Below are 15,856 nucleotides of genomic sequence, written 5' to 3'. Positions count from 1 at the left end.
CTGCAAACAGCTGCTACAAGAAGACACACTGACATCCAGATGTCCTAAGCATAAGGTTTACATTAGGAGACATTAAAAACTGAGCTCATAGGTGGCCCTAGACCAGAACTTACTGTGGTCAGGACATCCTTGGTATTGACTACTTTGGTCTCCTTTAATTTTTTTTTTGATTGAAAAGTGACATGAGGAGAAAAGAAAGACAGATTTTTATCCTGCCTAAATAAAAAGATCCATCTTGACCTATCCAAATTTAACACGATTGTGCATTCATTTCACCCCACCCCTATTTTTCCTATTTCTTTTTGGTGAATAGTATTTTATTTTTTACAATTATATGTAAAGATAGTTTTCAAGATTCATTTTATAAGATTTTGAGTTTCAAAATCTCCCTCCCTCTCATTCCATTTCATTCAGCATCAGTTCATTTAAGTCTTTACATGTTTTCTTTTTCTAAAATCTGTCTGTTCATCATTGTTTATAGTAAAATGGTATTCCATTATGTTAATGTATTATAACTTGTTCATTCATTTCCAACCAATATTCATTCTCTCAATTTCCAATTCTTTACTACCATAAAAATAGCTGCTATTAATATTTTTGTAAATATAGGTTCTTTTCCTTTTATATGCTGTCTTTGGGATAGAGATCTAGTAGTGGTATTATTGGATCAAAGAGCATTCAGTTTGATTGTCCTTTGAATATAGTTCCAAATTGTTTTTCAGAACTGTTGGACCAGTTCACAACTCTAACAGTGTCCCAGTTTTCCCATACCTTCTTCAACATTTATAATTTCTCTTTTTTGTCATATTAATTATACCTGCAAGATAGTACCTCAGAGTTGTTTTAATTTGCATTTCTCTAATCAATAGTGATTTGGAGCAGTTTTTTCTTATGAAATGAGATAGCTTAAATTTTATTTATCTGAAAATTGGCTGTTCGTATCTTTTCACTCTTTATAATTGGAGAACAACTTGTAGTTTAATAAATTTGATGCATTTCTCTATATTTTTGAGAAATGAAACCTTTATCAGAAATTTTTATTGTAAAATCTTGATTGCATTAGTTTTGTTTCTAGAAAACTTTTTAATTTAATATAATCAATATTGTCCACTTTGCATTTCATGATGTTTTCTATTTCTTATTTGGTCATAAATTATTCCCTTCTCTATAGATCTGGCAGGTAAATTGTTCCTTGCTTTCTTAATTTACTTCATGCCTAACTTGTGTACCCATTTTAACTTTATCTTGGTATATGATATGAGATGTTGGTGTATGCCTAGTTTCTGCCATACTATTTCCAGTTTTCCAAGCAGTTTTTTTTTCAAATTCTAACTTCTCCCAGACACTGGAAGCTTTGTTCATCAAACAGTAGGTTGTTATAGTCATTTACTTCGTCTTACGTACCTAATCAGTTCCACTGATCCACTACTCTATTTCTTAGCCAATAGTTTTGATGATTGATGCTTTATAAGTTAGTTTCAGATGTAGTACAAGTAGGTAGCCTTCCTTTGCATTTTTCCCCATCATGCCCCTTCTTGACTTTTTACTTTTCCAGGTGAATTTTGTTACTTCTTTTTAGTCTATATTTTTAGTAGTTTTTGTATGACACTGAATAAGAAATTTAATTTAGGTAGAATTGTCATTTTTATAATATTAACTTGGCCTATCCATGAGCAATTTTCTTCTTCCAATACAATCCTCATTTTTTAATCTTTGTATCAAAGTTAATTTATACACATATACTCCCAAGTTTATTCCCAGTTACTCTAATAGAAATATAATTCTTAAGAGTTACAATTATCACTTATATCCATGTAGGGTTGTAAGCAGTTTAGCCTATTTGAAATACCTGTTTTGTTTTTGTTGTTGTTTTCCTTTCCTATTTATCATTTAAGGGTTCTTTTCATTCTTGTATTGGAAAATCAAATGTTCTGTTTCACGATAATCTTTTCATTAAATATCCATCTTTTTCCCTGAATAATTATGCTCAATTTTTCAGGGTAGTTGATTCTTGATTTTAATACAAGCTCTTTTGCCTTATAGAAAGAACATGATACACTATATTCTAAGCTAGATAGATAGGTGCTGCTACATTTTGTGTAATCCTGACTGTGATTCCTTAGTATTTGAATTGTTTCTTTTTGACTGGTTGCAGTTTTCTTTGACCTGATAGTTCTGTAATTTGGCTATACTATTCCTTCAAGTTTTCATTTTGAGATCTCTTTTGAGATCATTGATGGACTCCTTTAGTAACTATTTTACATTTTGGTTCTAGAAGATCAGGGCAGTTTTCCTTGATTATTTCTTGAAAGATCTTGTTCAAATCATGGTCTCAGGTAATCCAACAGTTCTTAAATTGTCTCTCTTGTCTTTCCAGATCAGTTGTTTTTTCCAATGGAGTATTTTCCTATTTTCTTCTATTTTTTTCATGCTTTTGATTCTGTGTGATCCATTTTTGATGTCTTATAAACTCATTAGCTTCCACTTATGCAGCTGTAATTTTTAAAAAATTACTTTCTTCAATTAATTTTTATACTTCCTTTTCTATTTGACCAATTCTACTTTTTTTTTTTTTATTTAATAACCTTTTATTTACAGGTTATATGTATGGGTAACTTTACAGCATTGACAATTGCCAAACCTCTTGTTCCAATTTTTCCCCTCTTTCCCCCCACCCCCTCCCCAGATGGCAGTCTGACCAATAGATATAAATTAGATACACAATAAGTATATATGACCAAACCGTTATTTTGCTGTACAAAAAGAATCAGACTCTGAAATATTGTATAATTAGCCTGTGAAGGAAATCAAAAATGCAAGTGGGCAAAAATATAGAGAATAAGAATTCAATGTAATGGTTTTTAGTCATCTCCCAGAGCTCTTTCACTGGGCGTAGCTGGTTCAGTTCATTACTGCTCCATTGGAAATGATTTGGTTGATCTCATTGCTGAGGATGGCCAAGTCCATCAGAATGACCAATTCTACTTTTAAAGTGGTTGTTTTCTTCAGTTATTTTTTGTGTGCTTCATTTCCAAGCTGTTGACTCTCTTCATAATTTTTTTTTTGCATAATTTTCATTTCTTTCCCCATTTTTCTTCTACATCTCTTACTTGATTTTTAAAATACTTTTTTGGGAGCTCTTTAAAGAAGACTTTTTGGGTTTGAGACCAATTAATATTCCTTTTTGAAGCTTTGCACGCAGGCATTTTGACATTATTATCCTCTTCTGAGTTTCTGTTTTGATCTTCCCTGTCACCATAGTAATTCTCTATTCTCAGGGCTATTTTGTTGTTGTTTATTATTTTATGTTCATTTTTAAAACTTGAGTTCTGCTCTCAGTGTAGGGCCCAAGCTTCTTTCACTAGGCAGTCAGGGATTGGATCACCGTCTCTCTGCGTTGGAATCTCTGGGGCAGGAAGATTGCCTTCTATAATAGGATGGCCTAGCTTTGTGGTGCCTATTGTGTCCTGGGTTCCAAGGCTGGCAGTTTGTTTCCTGGGCTGGGGCTGAAAGACTCATAGTTGGCCTGCTGTGTCACTGGTCTACTGATCTGGATTATAGGGCCTTGGTTGCTAATTTGTGCTGTAGCTAAGAGCCTCCCAGTGGCTTTCCCAGTAAATTGCCCATTCTAAGATGTATTCTCTTTTTATCCAAGCGAGACACACCTTTCCTGAAGTCTAAGTGATCTTGGGCTGGAAAATTGCTTCTTTTCTTTTCCCTTTTCCTCCTTTTCCCTTCTTTCCCTTCCTTCCTTCCTTTTTTTCCTTCTTTCTGGATTTTGTTGCTCTAGAATTCTTCTAGAGCCTTGATTTAATTTTTTTTTTTCTGAGAGAAATTAGGGCAATCTCAGGCAACTTTCTGAATTCTCTCCACAATCTGGACTCCCAACCCTTCCTGTTATTCATTTCTTCTTCAGCTGACTTTGTCAAAGATCTTCCCTTCTTTTGTGTCATTAGCTTCTTTGGCAGTCTAATGAAGCTTATGTGTCTCTTTTCAGAATGTTTTGAAAATACACCAAATAAAATATGTCAGACATCAAAGGAAACCCATTATTTTGAGATATGGTTATCATTTTTTAAAACCAGCACACAGCAGATACTAAGCTAAAGGCCCTCTTCTAAAACATGAATCCTTTTTCTAGCATTCCTGAGAGAATTATTCAGCCTTTGTTTAAAAAAAATCTAATGACAGAGAAATCATTGTCTCACAAGTTAGGTATTCTTGGTTAGCTCTACTTTTAAGAATTAGTGAAATATGTTTCACATGGTGCTGAAATCTCTCGTTATTGATTTCTCCCTACCTCTACTTTTTCTTCTCATTGGAGTAAGAAAGAATAGGTCATATTACACCTTCCATATGTTAGGCTTTTAAAGATTTTATAATGGCTACCTTATTTCCTTTTGTTTTGTTCTCTTCTTCAAAGACTATATTATCAATTCTTTTCTCTTCCTCACATAACTGGTTTTCCAAACCTTTTCTCATTTTGAACAACTTTTTCTGAACTCATTCCAGTTGATCAATGTCCCACTTAGACAAAGATGGACAAAATGAGATAGAAGATTTTCAGTGAGTTCTGACAGTGCAGAAAGGGGGAGAGATGAAAGTCCAAAGTAGATCCTAGTTGCTATTCTTCCATTAAAACAACCTGAGATTGCATTCATTTTGTGGCTGTCACATTTCCCTATTGAATTATACTGAACTTGGGGTCAACAAGAACAGAGATATATAAACTCTGATTAAGTAACCATAGATATAGTTGAAATGCAAACAATATTTCTTCATAATCTATTTTCCATTCTTTCTCAACTATCCTCAGAAGTTTGATCTCTCTCTGGTTACTACTCAATGTTTCCTATCACCCAACAAACCATGCCATCAAATGATCAAGGACAAGGGACAGAAATTTCCCTGAGAAGGGGCTCTCTGATCCAATAGAAAGTTTAGGCTGCTTTCCTAAACCTTCCTTTTTCTAGTACCTCTTTGTTAATAAAGTTATAAATTAGTGTTCTTAGTCCCTTCTCCATCCTTTTCTCCCCTGACAGGCAGGGATAGATCAGGTCCCTGTTTAGGAAGATTTCATTTCCAGTATTTAAAAAAGTGGTCACTCTGACCTGCCATCTTCCCCTCACCGAGGGAACACTTGGAAATGTCCTGAGTTTGATTTATGAGACTAAATTGGTAATGCAAGAGCTGTGCGACAATTTATTATCCAGCTCACAACAGGCAGACTCATTTTTTCTTTCTCCCCATCGCTTATTCTTTTTCTCTCTCAGCATGTTGTGAGCAGTATACTCTTCAGCTCCTTGTTATTTCTTATTCTGTCCTCTCCTCATTCTTTCTGAGTTTCTCCCAATAGCCTTTCAAGGAGATATGTTGGTCATGCTTTTCAGGAAGAGAAGTGAAAAGGCAAGATATTAGATTAGCAATCAGAAGATCTTACTTTGCTGTAACTTGCTGTGTGACCCTGGTTAAGTCACTCTTTCCCAGTCATCAATTTCACCATCCATAAAATGGGAAGAATACACACCTAGAGATTGTAGGACACTAGCTCATGTTTAAGTTATTTTCAAACATGACCATTCACTACTATTTTATAAAACAAAACAAACAAAAAAAAAAGAAACACTAGGTATCTTTAAGATTTTTTGTTTCATATTAAATTAATCAAGGATGTGGGATATAAGTCTATCTCAAATCTCAGTTTTCCCTCAGTAACTCTTCATATTCATATTTTCTTTTCCATTCAGGATGAGAAAATATAATCTCCAGGAGTAGACACACCTCTTCTCTAAATGACAGACAGTTATGGTACAGCAGAAATCAGTCAATCCCTGAGAATTTGTTAAATGTCTCTTCTGTATCAGGCACAGATAAACAAAAATGAAACAGCCCCCACTATCACAGTCCTTATATTCTATCAGGAAAATAAGCATATACACATAAAAGAAAATTTACATATATATATATATATATATATATATATATAAAACATAAGAAGTATAAACAATAGATAATTATAGAGGTGGAACTAAGTAGAAATTTAATAGTTCTATGATCCTGGGCAATCACTTTACTTTATTGGTCTCAGTTTCCTTATCTGTAAAATAGAGGAGGAAATGGCAAACCACTCCAGTATCTTTACCAAGAAAACCCTAAATGAGGTCACAAAGTATCAGACATGAGTGAAACACATGAACACCACCACTATCAATAGAAGTCATTATTTATTGGGTTACTGGTTTGTGACTTCTCATTTCACGTGCCTCCTATCCTTACACATCAATGTGCTCACTGAGGATGCAGCAAATCAAGCAGAAACATATTTCTAGTTTTACTCATTTCAGTCTTTGTTCTGATCACACTCTCATTTTTATTTTTTCTTCTTTGAAAGTTCATTCCTCAGTAATGTACTTTTTAAGTTATTATCACAGCCAAGAAAATTAGGAACACATTATGTCCAAGGCCACTTGAAAGAGGTCTGTGTGAATTTAGGGACCTTGATCCCAGTTTTTTTTAAAGGCTTACTATAGGACTATAATTACACAGCTGAGTCATGACATTCTGAAAAAAACTTGACTTTAATCTTTTTCATCTCAAGCTTAGTAATACCTAAAAGACCTATCCTAAAGAGTGCTCCAAAATACATCCTCATTTATTTCCAACATCTTTTCACTTCATTCCATGTCTCTTTCACCCCATTCACTCACTAACAATCAAGCTTATGGTTGCCCCCTCTGCCTCCCAAGTAGCTTTGAGGTGGTAGCACAGACATGTCAAACTGGTTCTCGTGTATTGTCTTCCTCTCATTTTCCATCCTACTTGCTACCATTTTGGTCTGAATTTAGGAAGTCAAAGAAAACGATTCCCCAGGGGATCCCTTAAAAGTCTTACCTCATCTTCAATCTTGTTGACCATCAGAGTATGCCTGTGTTTTAACCAAGCAAGGAATTTTCTGACAGATGGGGAACCCTAGGATGGAAGGAATAGACCCAGCTAATCGAATTCAAATACTGACTTCTGGCAGGGGGCAAATATAGCTTATATACCTGTGTTCTTTTAATTGAGGACAGAGATAGCATATGAATCCACTTTTCAGACTGACTTTCAATGAAAAGAAAGTGGGCAATATCATACAAATTAGCTCTGCCTCCTTTCCAGAACTAGCTTTAAAATCAAATAGGTAAAGTATTAGTTCTCTAAGGCAATGGAATAATAGGGTCACCAAGCTCATTGTCTAAATACATATCCTCTTCAACCTGAAATGTTTATTATTAGAGATTTCTTTCTTTAGTGAATACTTTTTAGTTTCTGATCATAACTCTCATTTCACAACGATCTTCAAAGTATATTGAATTTTTTTGCACAATGACACAGTTGGGTAAGTAGCACTCATATCCTTATTCCCTTTTTACAGATTTTAGAGATTATATACATTTATATGATGAATTTATATATATCTTTTATATATTATATATGTTATATAATATAACATATGATTATATATTATATATAATGAATTTATTATATATATATATATTTTAGAAATATTGCGCTTGTGATACTGACTCTAATTTGCACTACTGAGAATAATAGTCATTTACATGTTCTGGCATCCCAGAACATTGCTATTACTTTATATACAGTATATTTCACTTTGTTCATGGAGGATGTTCTAAGTTTAGTTTTTCCTGAGACCAACCTGTTCATCATTTCCCAGAGAACAATAATATCCCATCATATGAAAAATTTGCTTTGAATTTTTTTAAACAATTACTATTGCTAATAATATTTTCCCCTATTTATTGTCTCTTTCCTTTCACCCTTTCCCTCCTCAAAAGTGTTTTGTTACTGGCCACTTCTTTTCCCAATATACCTTCTCTTTTATCACCCTCCCCCCTTCCCACTTCTCATTTCCCTCCTATTTTCCTACAGGATAAGATAGTTTTTTATACTCCTATTAAGTATGTATATTATTCCCTATCTGAAACAATTCTGATGAGAGTAAGTTTCACTCACTCATCCTCTCCTCTTCCTCTTCTCTTCTACTATAAAAACTTTTTTTTTGCCTCTTTTTTTTTTAAATGGGAGATATTTGCACCATTCCACTTTTCCCTTTCCCTTTCCCCAAATATATTCCTCTCTTATCTCTTAATTTTTTTTAAAGAAAAGATATTATTCTTTTATATTCAACTCACATCCATGCCCTCTGTTTAGATATACTCCTTCTAACTGCTATAATAATGGGAATGTTCTAATGAGTTACAAGTACAAGATATTTAATTTGACATGTTCAATGGGCAATTGGTAATACAAGACTAGATAGCAGGAGAGAAAATATGAGTAGATGAACAGATATGGGAGTTGTCTGCCCAGAGATTGTGCTAAATTCATGGAAGTTGTTGAGATAATCAAGTAAGAGTGTGTAGAGAGAGAAAGGAAGAGGCCTTAGGACTGAACCTTGGTCTATACCACAGTTAAGGACCTTAAGATGGATTAAGACACAGCAAAAGAGACTGAGAATGAGCAGCCAAATGAATAGGAGGACCAAAAGAGAATGTCATGAAAATCAATAGAAAAGAGAGCATCCAAGAAGATCAATTAGAGAATTTCAAAAGAAGTGGGGCTTTTTTTAGGAGGGGAGGGAGAATTTCTCTTTTGAACATATCACATTTGAGATGTTTTGGATACATACAGTTGGAAGTATCCACTAGGCAATTAATGATGTAGGACTGGAGTAAGGAGAGAAACCAAGATTTGCATATATGTTAATTACTGATGTGATCAATCAAGAATACAAAAAATAGGAATTTAAAAAATACAAAAAGTACAAAAAAATTACAAAAATACTGTTTGCCCAAGACAGAATTTGTAGATACACCCACAGATAGGAAATGGGATAAGAATCATTATCTTGCAAAGAAAACCAAAGTTGGACAACCAGATTAGTAGGATGAAAATCAGGAGAGAATAATATCAATCATGAAACCCCCGGGAGGAGAAAGTTTCTAAGAGGAAAAGGATGGTCAGGAAAAGCTCATCACTAAGAAACTCATTATCCCTGAGACTGCATCTGCTTTGATACTCACACTTTATCAGTACCCTCAGGCACTGCTACTCTGATTGGAGGGATAAAGAGCAGAACAAAAAACATTTCCCCAGGCTCCATTTAAAGAGTACTCATAGCCCAAACATGTCCCATCAGCTGCATTCAGTGGACTCAACTCCACCAGCATGAAGCCCATTGTCCCCTTTTGTTCTTGTTTCCTTTCAGCATATTATAAGTTCATTGAGGGAAGACAGGGACTGTCTTTTGTTTGATTTGTATTTCCAATTCTTAGTACAGTGCCTAACATATAATGGGAGCTTAATAGATGATTATTAAATTGAATTAAAGAATATATCCCACCCTTTGTGTGGCCAAAGTGAAGCAGAGGTTCAAATCATAGAAACAAACAAAAAAAATTGATAGAGAAGATAGTATTTGAGGGGAGATCAACATGTAAATTGGAGTCCACAAGGGAGGTGTTGAGAGGAGAGAAAGATTGGGAGTCAAGTACTGAATTCTCTGAGGAAAAAAAAAGGTAGAGAGTATGGCCTAGAGGCTACTTGAGAATTGTCACTGGGGAAAAGGGATAAGCATTTATTAAGCACTTACTATGTTTTAAACCCTGTACTAAGTGTATTACAAATATTTCATTTGATTCTCACAACAACTCTCATTATGCTCATTTTTATTATAGAGGAAATTAATACTAAAACATTAAGTGTTTTGTCCAGGATCAGGCAGTTAAAGTTTCTGAGCCTGGATTTGAATCCAGATCTTTCCGAATCCAGGCACAGTGTTCTATTCCCAAATAACCTAACTGCCTAAAAATCTATCAGAATCTAGATAGGGCAATATAATCTGGAGGAAATGATTCAGGAATCACTACATTACTGAATGGTTACATTATAGGGGTATTTTGGAAGTAACTGTGTGGAAGAAGCGGCATGGCTACTCCTATTCTTTCTCTTGGTCAAATATGTCAAAGGGCACGAACGAAGATTTGTACAGTGCTGGCGAAAGCATACAGGGTTTCAGCATCCCCACAAAAAGCCATGTTTCCATAATTACAAGGAAATAGAGCATGAGAATGGTGGACCTAATGTTAGAAGGGATAGTTTGCTAGCAAAATAGAGGAAAGAGAAGCTGGAAAGGGAAATGAGTGGACCAAAACTAACATGGATGAGGGAACAGAAAACAGTGACTGGGAAAGGAGGCTTTGGCCTGGTCATCCTGTGACTCTGAGTGTAATGGATCTTAGGTAGAGTTTAAAAATTTTCACATGAGGGGAGAGCATTCTAGAAAGGAAGATGTGTGAGAGTGTTGGGGGCATATCTAGCAAAAAGGTATCCTATCAGTAGGTATTGGTAGATTTTTCTGAACTTCCAAAACACTTGTTAGACATGTGAAACAATATGTGAACAGTTTTGTAGAACTACATCTAGAGTCAGAGGATCTAGATTCAAATAATTCCTCAGTTACTTAACATCTGTGTGACTTTAACCCAATAACTTAACCTCTCTTGTCCTCATTGTTCTTATCTATAAAATGGAACTAATAATCCCTATCTTGCTTAGCTCATCGTTATTTAGGTTTAAATGAAATAACATTTAAAATTGCTTTGTAAATGAATGTGTAGAGCACAACAGAAACACAACCTGGTGTTATTACCTAAAACTATAAAAAGCAAAGTAATCACTCATTTACTAATCCTCTAGTTGAAGACAGATAATAAGATAGCGTATTAACTTGGAGTCAGAAAGACTATAGGCAAAGACTCAGATTTAAGTTTCCTCATCAGTACCAAAGCACCTGGGTTCAAATCCTGATTTTACCATTTGCTGCCTGTGTGGCTTTGGACTGTTCCCTTAAGCTCTTTGTGCCTCAATTTCCTCAATTGTAAAATGAGGGGGTTGGAGTAGCTGACCTCTAAGGTCTCTTTCAGCCCTAAATCTATGAATCTAGCATCCTGTGATCCACATAAGTTACAGCAGATGCACTTGTAATGTCACAGCAGGATACAGTCTCTGTCCTTCCACATTATCTGCAGTAGGAAGAGTCATTCTGGCCCCGAGTTATTTTGGGAGGGAAAGACTAGGCTTTGACTGAGAGGGAGTCAGAGCCAGCAAGCTTTTCAAATCATCTGAGGCAAAGAGAGAATAGCATAAGAGAGCCAGAGACATTCAAAGTCAAGGAGGGAGCTGCACAGACCCCATGAGTGCTTGATATCAGTCCCTTCCCATATCCTCCCCCCTACTTTAATCAGAAGCTCCTGCTTCTCTGAAACCAGAAAGTTTCAGAATCTCAATCAATAGGGTTGTGTTGAAGATGTCTAAAAAATACTAGAATGTATAGATCCAAAGGTGAAATTCCCTAAAGTTTCCCTAATTAAACAACTCTCTACCCTTCATTTATCCAGTCTCTCTCCTTCTTCCCTAGTCCCAGGATCCAATTCAATTTCTACCTCCCCAATCCGACAGGTATAGTATGAATGTTTTGCCAATGGGAGTCAGTAATGAGGTGAGAATATTGGAATAATACCTAACACCAACTTCCTCTCTCCTCCTCCATATATCTGGCTGCTATAAATAGAAGCAGGGACAAGGCTGGTATAGAGTATAATCCCCCAGAGCCAAGCAACTTCTGTTCTTTAAAGGGTCTCCAGGAAAGGTTAGTGTTTAGGGGAAATGCTGTGTTCAATGACCTAACAAAAACATTCAACTCCATTAGCAAATCTAGGTTCTGGCAACCATGAAGTGAGTTGGCTGAGTATCAACATCCTGAAGTTATTATATGATTAAACAATCGATAAATCTTTATTGAGTGCCGACTTTGAGGTTCCTTATGCAGCCCCTCTCCATCCCAACAGATGGTTAAAGACAAATCTCTCCCTGCCTCCTTTAGGAGACTTCTTAATTCAGGACTAAGGAAGCCTGGTGTCAAAGGATGCTCAAGAACTCTTCATGCACAATATATTTACAACCATTGATTTCCTTGTTTTACTGTTCCTGAATTTAACATTCCATCATCCATTTCCATACCTTTGCCAAGACTATTCCACATGCCTGAAACAAATTTCTTTTTTACCTCTGCCTCAGCTTTCTACAAGACTTAACTCATGCCACCTCTGAATGGAGAGCTTCCCTAATCTCCCCAGCTGTTAGTGTTCAATTATCCCTCAAATTATTTGGTAATTAAATTACTTGGAAGTACATTCCCATATTTTAGCTTATAGCAAAAAAAGATATGAACTACACTGGTAATAAGAGATAGGCATTCTGATTTAATTCTGTTCTGGGAATGACAAGTGACTATGTCCATCTGCCTGCAAATCAAAGATTTGGCCTGCAAATCAAAAAAACATGGATTTTGAACTAGCTGAGAACTTAGGGACCTCTCTCTTCTTCTGCAATAAAGAGGTACAATCAGCTAGCATGGTTGGATCTAGCATCCTCAAGGAGCCTGAATAATGTGTGAGGAGAAAATGGCATAGATCCAGAATTAGAAAGGATCTGAAGTCATCTAATCCACCCCTTTTCTTCATCCCTAAATTATTATTATTCTTTTTACAAATTAGGAAACTAAGGCCCAGAGAAATTAAATAACTTATTTAAAGCCCTATAGATAGCAAATGGCAGAGCCAGGTTTGAAACTATAACTGTAAAATTAGGTAACTAAATTCAGTGATCATTAGAGTTCCTTCCAGTTCTAATAGCATTTGATCCACATGAGATGTATAGGACAATGATCATTTCAATTTTATGGATGAGAAAACAGACCATAAAGGTAAAGTAACTTTCCTTTGATCCCATGACTAGTAAGTGATAAAAGTGGGACTCCTCATTTCATACCAAAAGACAATATTGGGTAGAGGAAATAAGTTTTTAGGGGATCTAGGTCCCTACTCTACTTCATTAGCTATATGTTCTCAGGCAAATCTTAACTTCTGTATGCCTCAGTTTCCTCTTCTGTTAAATGAGTGAGTTAAACTAAATAACCCAAAGTTTCTTCTGATGTGAATAAAGCCTGCTGATTTTCTAAAGTGTGTAGGATTCAAGAGGTATGGTGAACTATCAGTGGCAATTCCCTAAAATTTTTTCCAACTCAAAATCCTATAATGCCATGATTCTGTGCTAATAGAAATTCCCAGTCATCCAACTGCTCTTTACTCCTGCCTTTCAGAAAAGCCCACCTGATCCTGAGGAGACTGGAGAAGGTCAGCAGTCACTGCTCTACTCTCCTGCGCAGCGCCTATATCCAGAGCCGTGTAGACACCATTCCCTACCTCTTCTGCCGCAGTGAAGAGGTGCGGCCAGCTGGCATGGTCTGGTATAGCATCCTCAAGGACACCAAAGTCACATGCGAGGAGAAGATGGTCTCCATGGCACGCAACACGTATGGCGAGTCCAAGGGGCGGTGAGAGAAGATTGGCCTCGGGCTTTGGATGCCAAGAGCAGAGACTCTCAAGCACGAGAGATGGATGGACACAGGAGGATTCTGAATCTTGGGTGGGTTTTGGGACAGGGTGGTGCTTGGAAGGAGCCACAAAGGCCAAGCCAGACTTTTTCTCCCAAGGACAGTTGAAAGGACTTTAGGTAGCAGCCGGGATCATTCATTATTTTCTTTCTTTTTTGAGACATTATTTGACTCTGTCAAAATCTCACCTTTTTAAAACCTTTTCTTATGGACTCCAGAAATCCTGAAATGAGAGCATTCTGATGAGGGCCACATGTTACTATTCCCTCCCTTCCCCTTGCCTTTGACCTCTGCAATTCTTTTTCCATGGTCTCTCTTCACCTATTCCTTCCCTGCCTCTCTGCCCAGGATTCAGAGCGCACAGGCCAGCCCCTTTGGCTGTAGCCATTTCCCCAAAGTAGACCTGACAAATTTACCAGTGAGGATTGTTTTTTTTTTTTTTTTTTTTTAAATGCTCTCCCATTTGCAGAACTCCTGCCTCTTCCTACTGCTCACAGACCTGCTCCAGCAGAGGTCCTGACAGGCTGTTCTATGCATTAAAAATTCATATGAAGTCCATGTTTCTGCCTATGTGGTGTTTCTTACCAGTGGAATACAATTTGTGACATACCTAGCCAATGATCTCTGTTGCCTCCCTCTAAGAAACTGAAAAGTAAAGGTGTGATCTCTACTCAAGAAGCTGTCAGAGGTTAATAGAAACCCTAAGAGAAAGATGAGGAAGTCCAAGCCATAGATACTAATGCTGCATCTCCTAGACATTTATTCATTCAATTGTGGTTACATCTTGATTAAATATCTGACTGAGATTATTATGATAGCAATGTTAATACCAACAGCTAAGACTTATATAGCATTTTAAGGGTTACAAACACCTTACAAACATTAACTCACTTGATACTCGTAATAACCCCGGTTGCTATTATCTCCATTTTACAGATGAGGCAGACAGATTAAGGGACTTGTCCAGTGTCACACAGCTAGTATCTGAGGCAAATCATATCTCCTCTCTAGTTCTTCATTTTGTCATCTCTAAAGTGTTGATGTTGGACAAAAATAACTTTTAAGGTCAATTCCATATCTACAATAAAGTCTAGTCCAGATATAACTGAAATATATATATATATATATATGTGTGTGTGTAAGTATATGTGTATATGTATATGAATGTGTGTTTGTACATATATCACTATACACACCCCTCCTGCTACTGTTAGTAGCTAATATAGAAGCTGCATTAGCTAATTTCATAAGGAGGAAAGCTTAAATGCAATGCAATACAGAAAGGTAAATTTGTTATGGAAGATGAAGTCTGGAAATGTCCAGACCATAAGACATGGTAGGGAAAGGTCAAATTCAATAGATGTAATGAAATGAGAAGCTCCAGAGTACCTGAAACAGTTTAAGGATTGGGAGTTCAAGGGGAATTTTAAGAGGATTTGTTGTGGAGAAGGGATATTGACTACTTTTTAATCTTGATAACAATTTTGTGGTGGTCCTGGTCTAGTTACCCACTTACTGAAGATTTTTCTTACAGTGAAGATCAAAAATCTTGATAAATCTTCCATTGGAAGCTACCTTACAAGGTCATCTGGTCCAAACTTTTCATTTTATAGGCAAGAAAGCTGAAACCCAGAGAGTTTGAGTCTTTTCTAAGGTCACACAATTATTAGGGGACAAAGCTGGAGTTTGTGCTCAGCTCTAAATTCAGGAATTATCCCACCACTTCCTAGTGGGGAAGCACCTACAGGGTACCTTGAAGCTTACCTTCAGAATCTCTGATCTCTCTAGGGAATGTAAAAGAGGCAATGGAAAACGAGCAAAAATCAGAGTCAGGGAGTTCAGCCTCACCAGCTGTCTCCTTTTAACACATCTGAAGACATAAATACTGCTCACAGAAGGGACTGGAGATCTCCCAGTTTTATAATAAACAAAGAAAATGTGGACTTTTTCTGATTTTTTTTCCATGAGAGAAAGAGCCTGAAGGAGGAAAGCTGGAATGTAAATGGCACCTGGTAAATAGTGTTTCTCCTAAATATTGTATCAGGACCATGGGCAGGGAAAGCAACATAAATAAAAGCTAACACTCTGGAGTAATTAAGATCATCAAGGAAAAGATATGATGGAAAAGACAAGGGATTAGTCAGAGAAGACTGTCTTTACTTTAAGAGTCACCTGTAACCACATTGAAATTTGGGAGTTTGGGGCCAGGCTGAGGAATCTGGATTTTAGGGCACTCACAAGCCCCACCTGTCCAAGTAAAGTGGGTAGTGAATTCAAGTTGGAAGTCAAGAGCCAAGCACCCTATAAGCATAACCAAGGATATAACCTGGTCTATCA

At 36.3% G+C, this 15,856-nt stretch overlaps 1 protein-coding gene across 1 annotated transcript in view; it reads left to right on the top strand.

Annotated features, from left to right (window-relative positions):
• Positions 1-14,077, top strand: part of ASTN2 (astrotactin 2) — a 1,113,071-nt gene extending 1,098,994 nt beyond the window's left edge. Inside the window, exon 23 of the mRNA XM_031949426.1 lies at positions 13,226-14,077. Within this exon, the coding sequence (XP_031805286.1) occupies positions 13,226-13,463 (238 nt within the window). The 3' untranslated portion in view covers positions 13,464-14,077. The remainder of the gene's footprint in view (positions 1-13,225) is intronic.
• The last annotated feature ends 1,779 nt before the right edge of the window (positions 14,078-15,856 follow it).

Source organism: Sarcophilus harrisii, chromosome 2 (assembly GCF_902635505.1).
Source record: "Sarcophilus harrisii chromosome 2, mSarHar1.11, whole genome shotgun sequence".
Lineage (NCBI taxonomy): Eukaryota > Metazoa > Chordata > Mammalia > Dasyuromorphia > Dasyuridae > Sarcophilus > Sarcophilus harrisii.
Note: the sequence above shows the minus strand (reverse complement) of the source record. Positions and strands in the feature narration are given on the sequence as shown.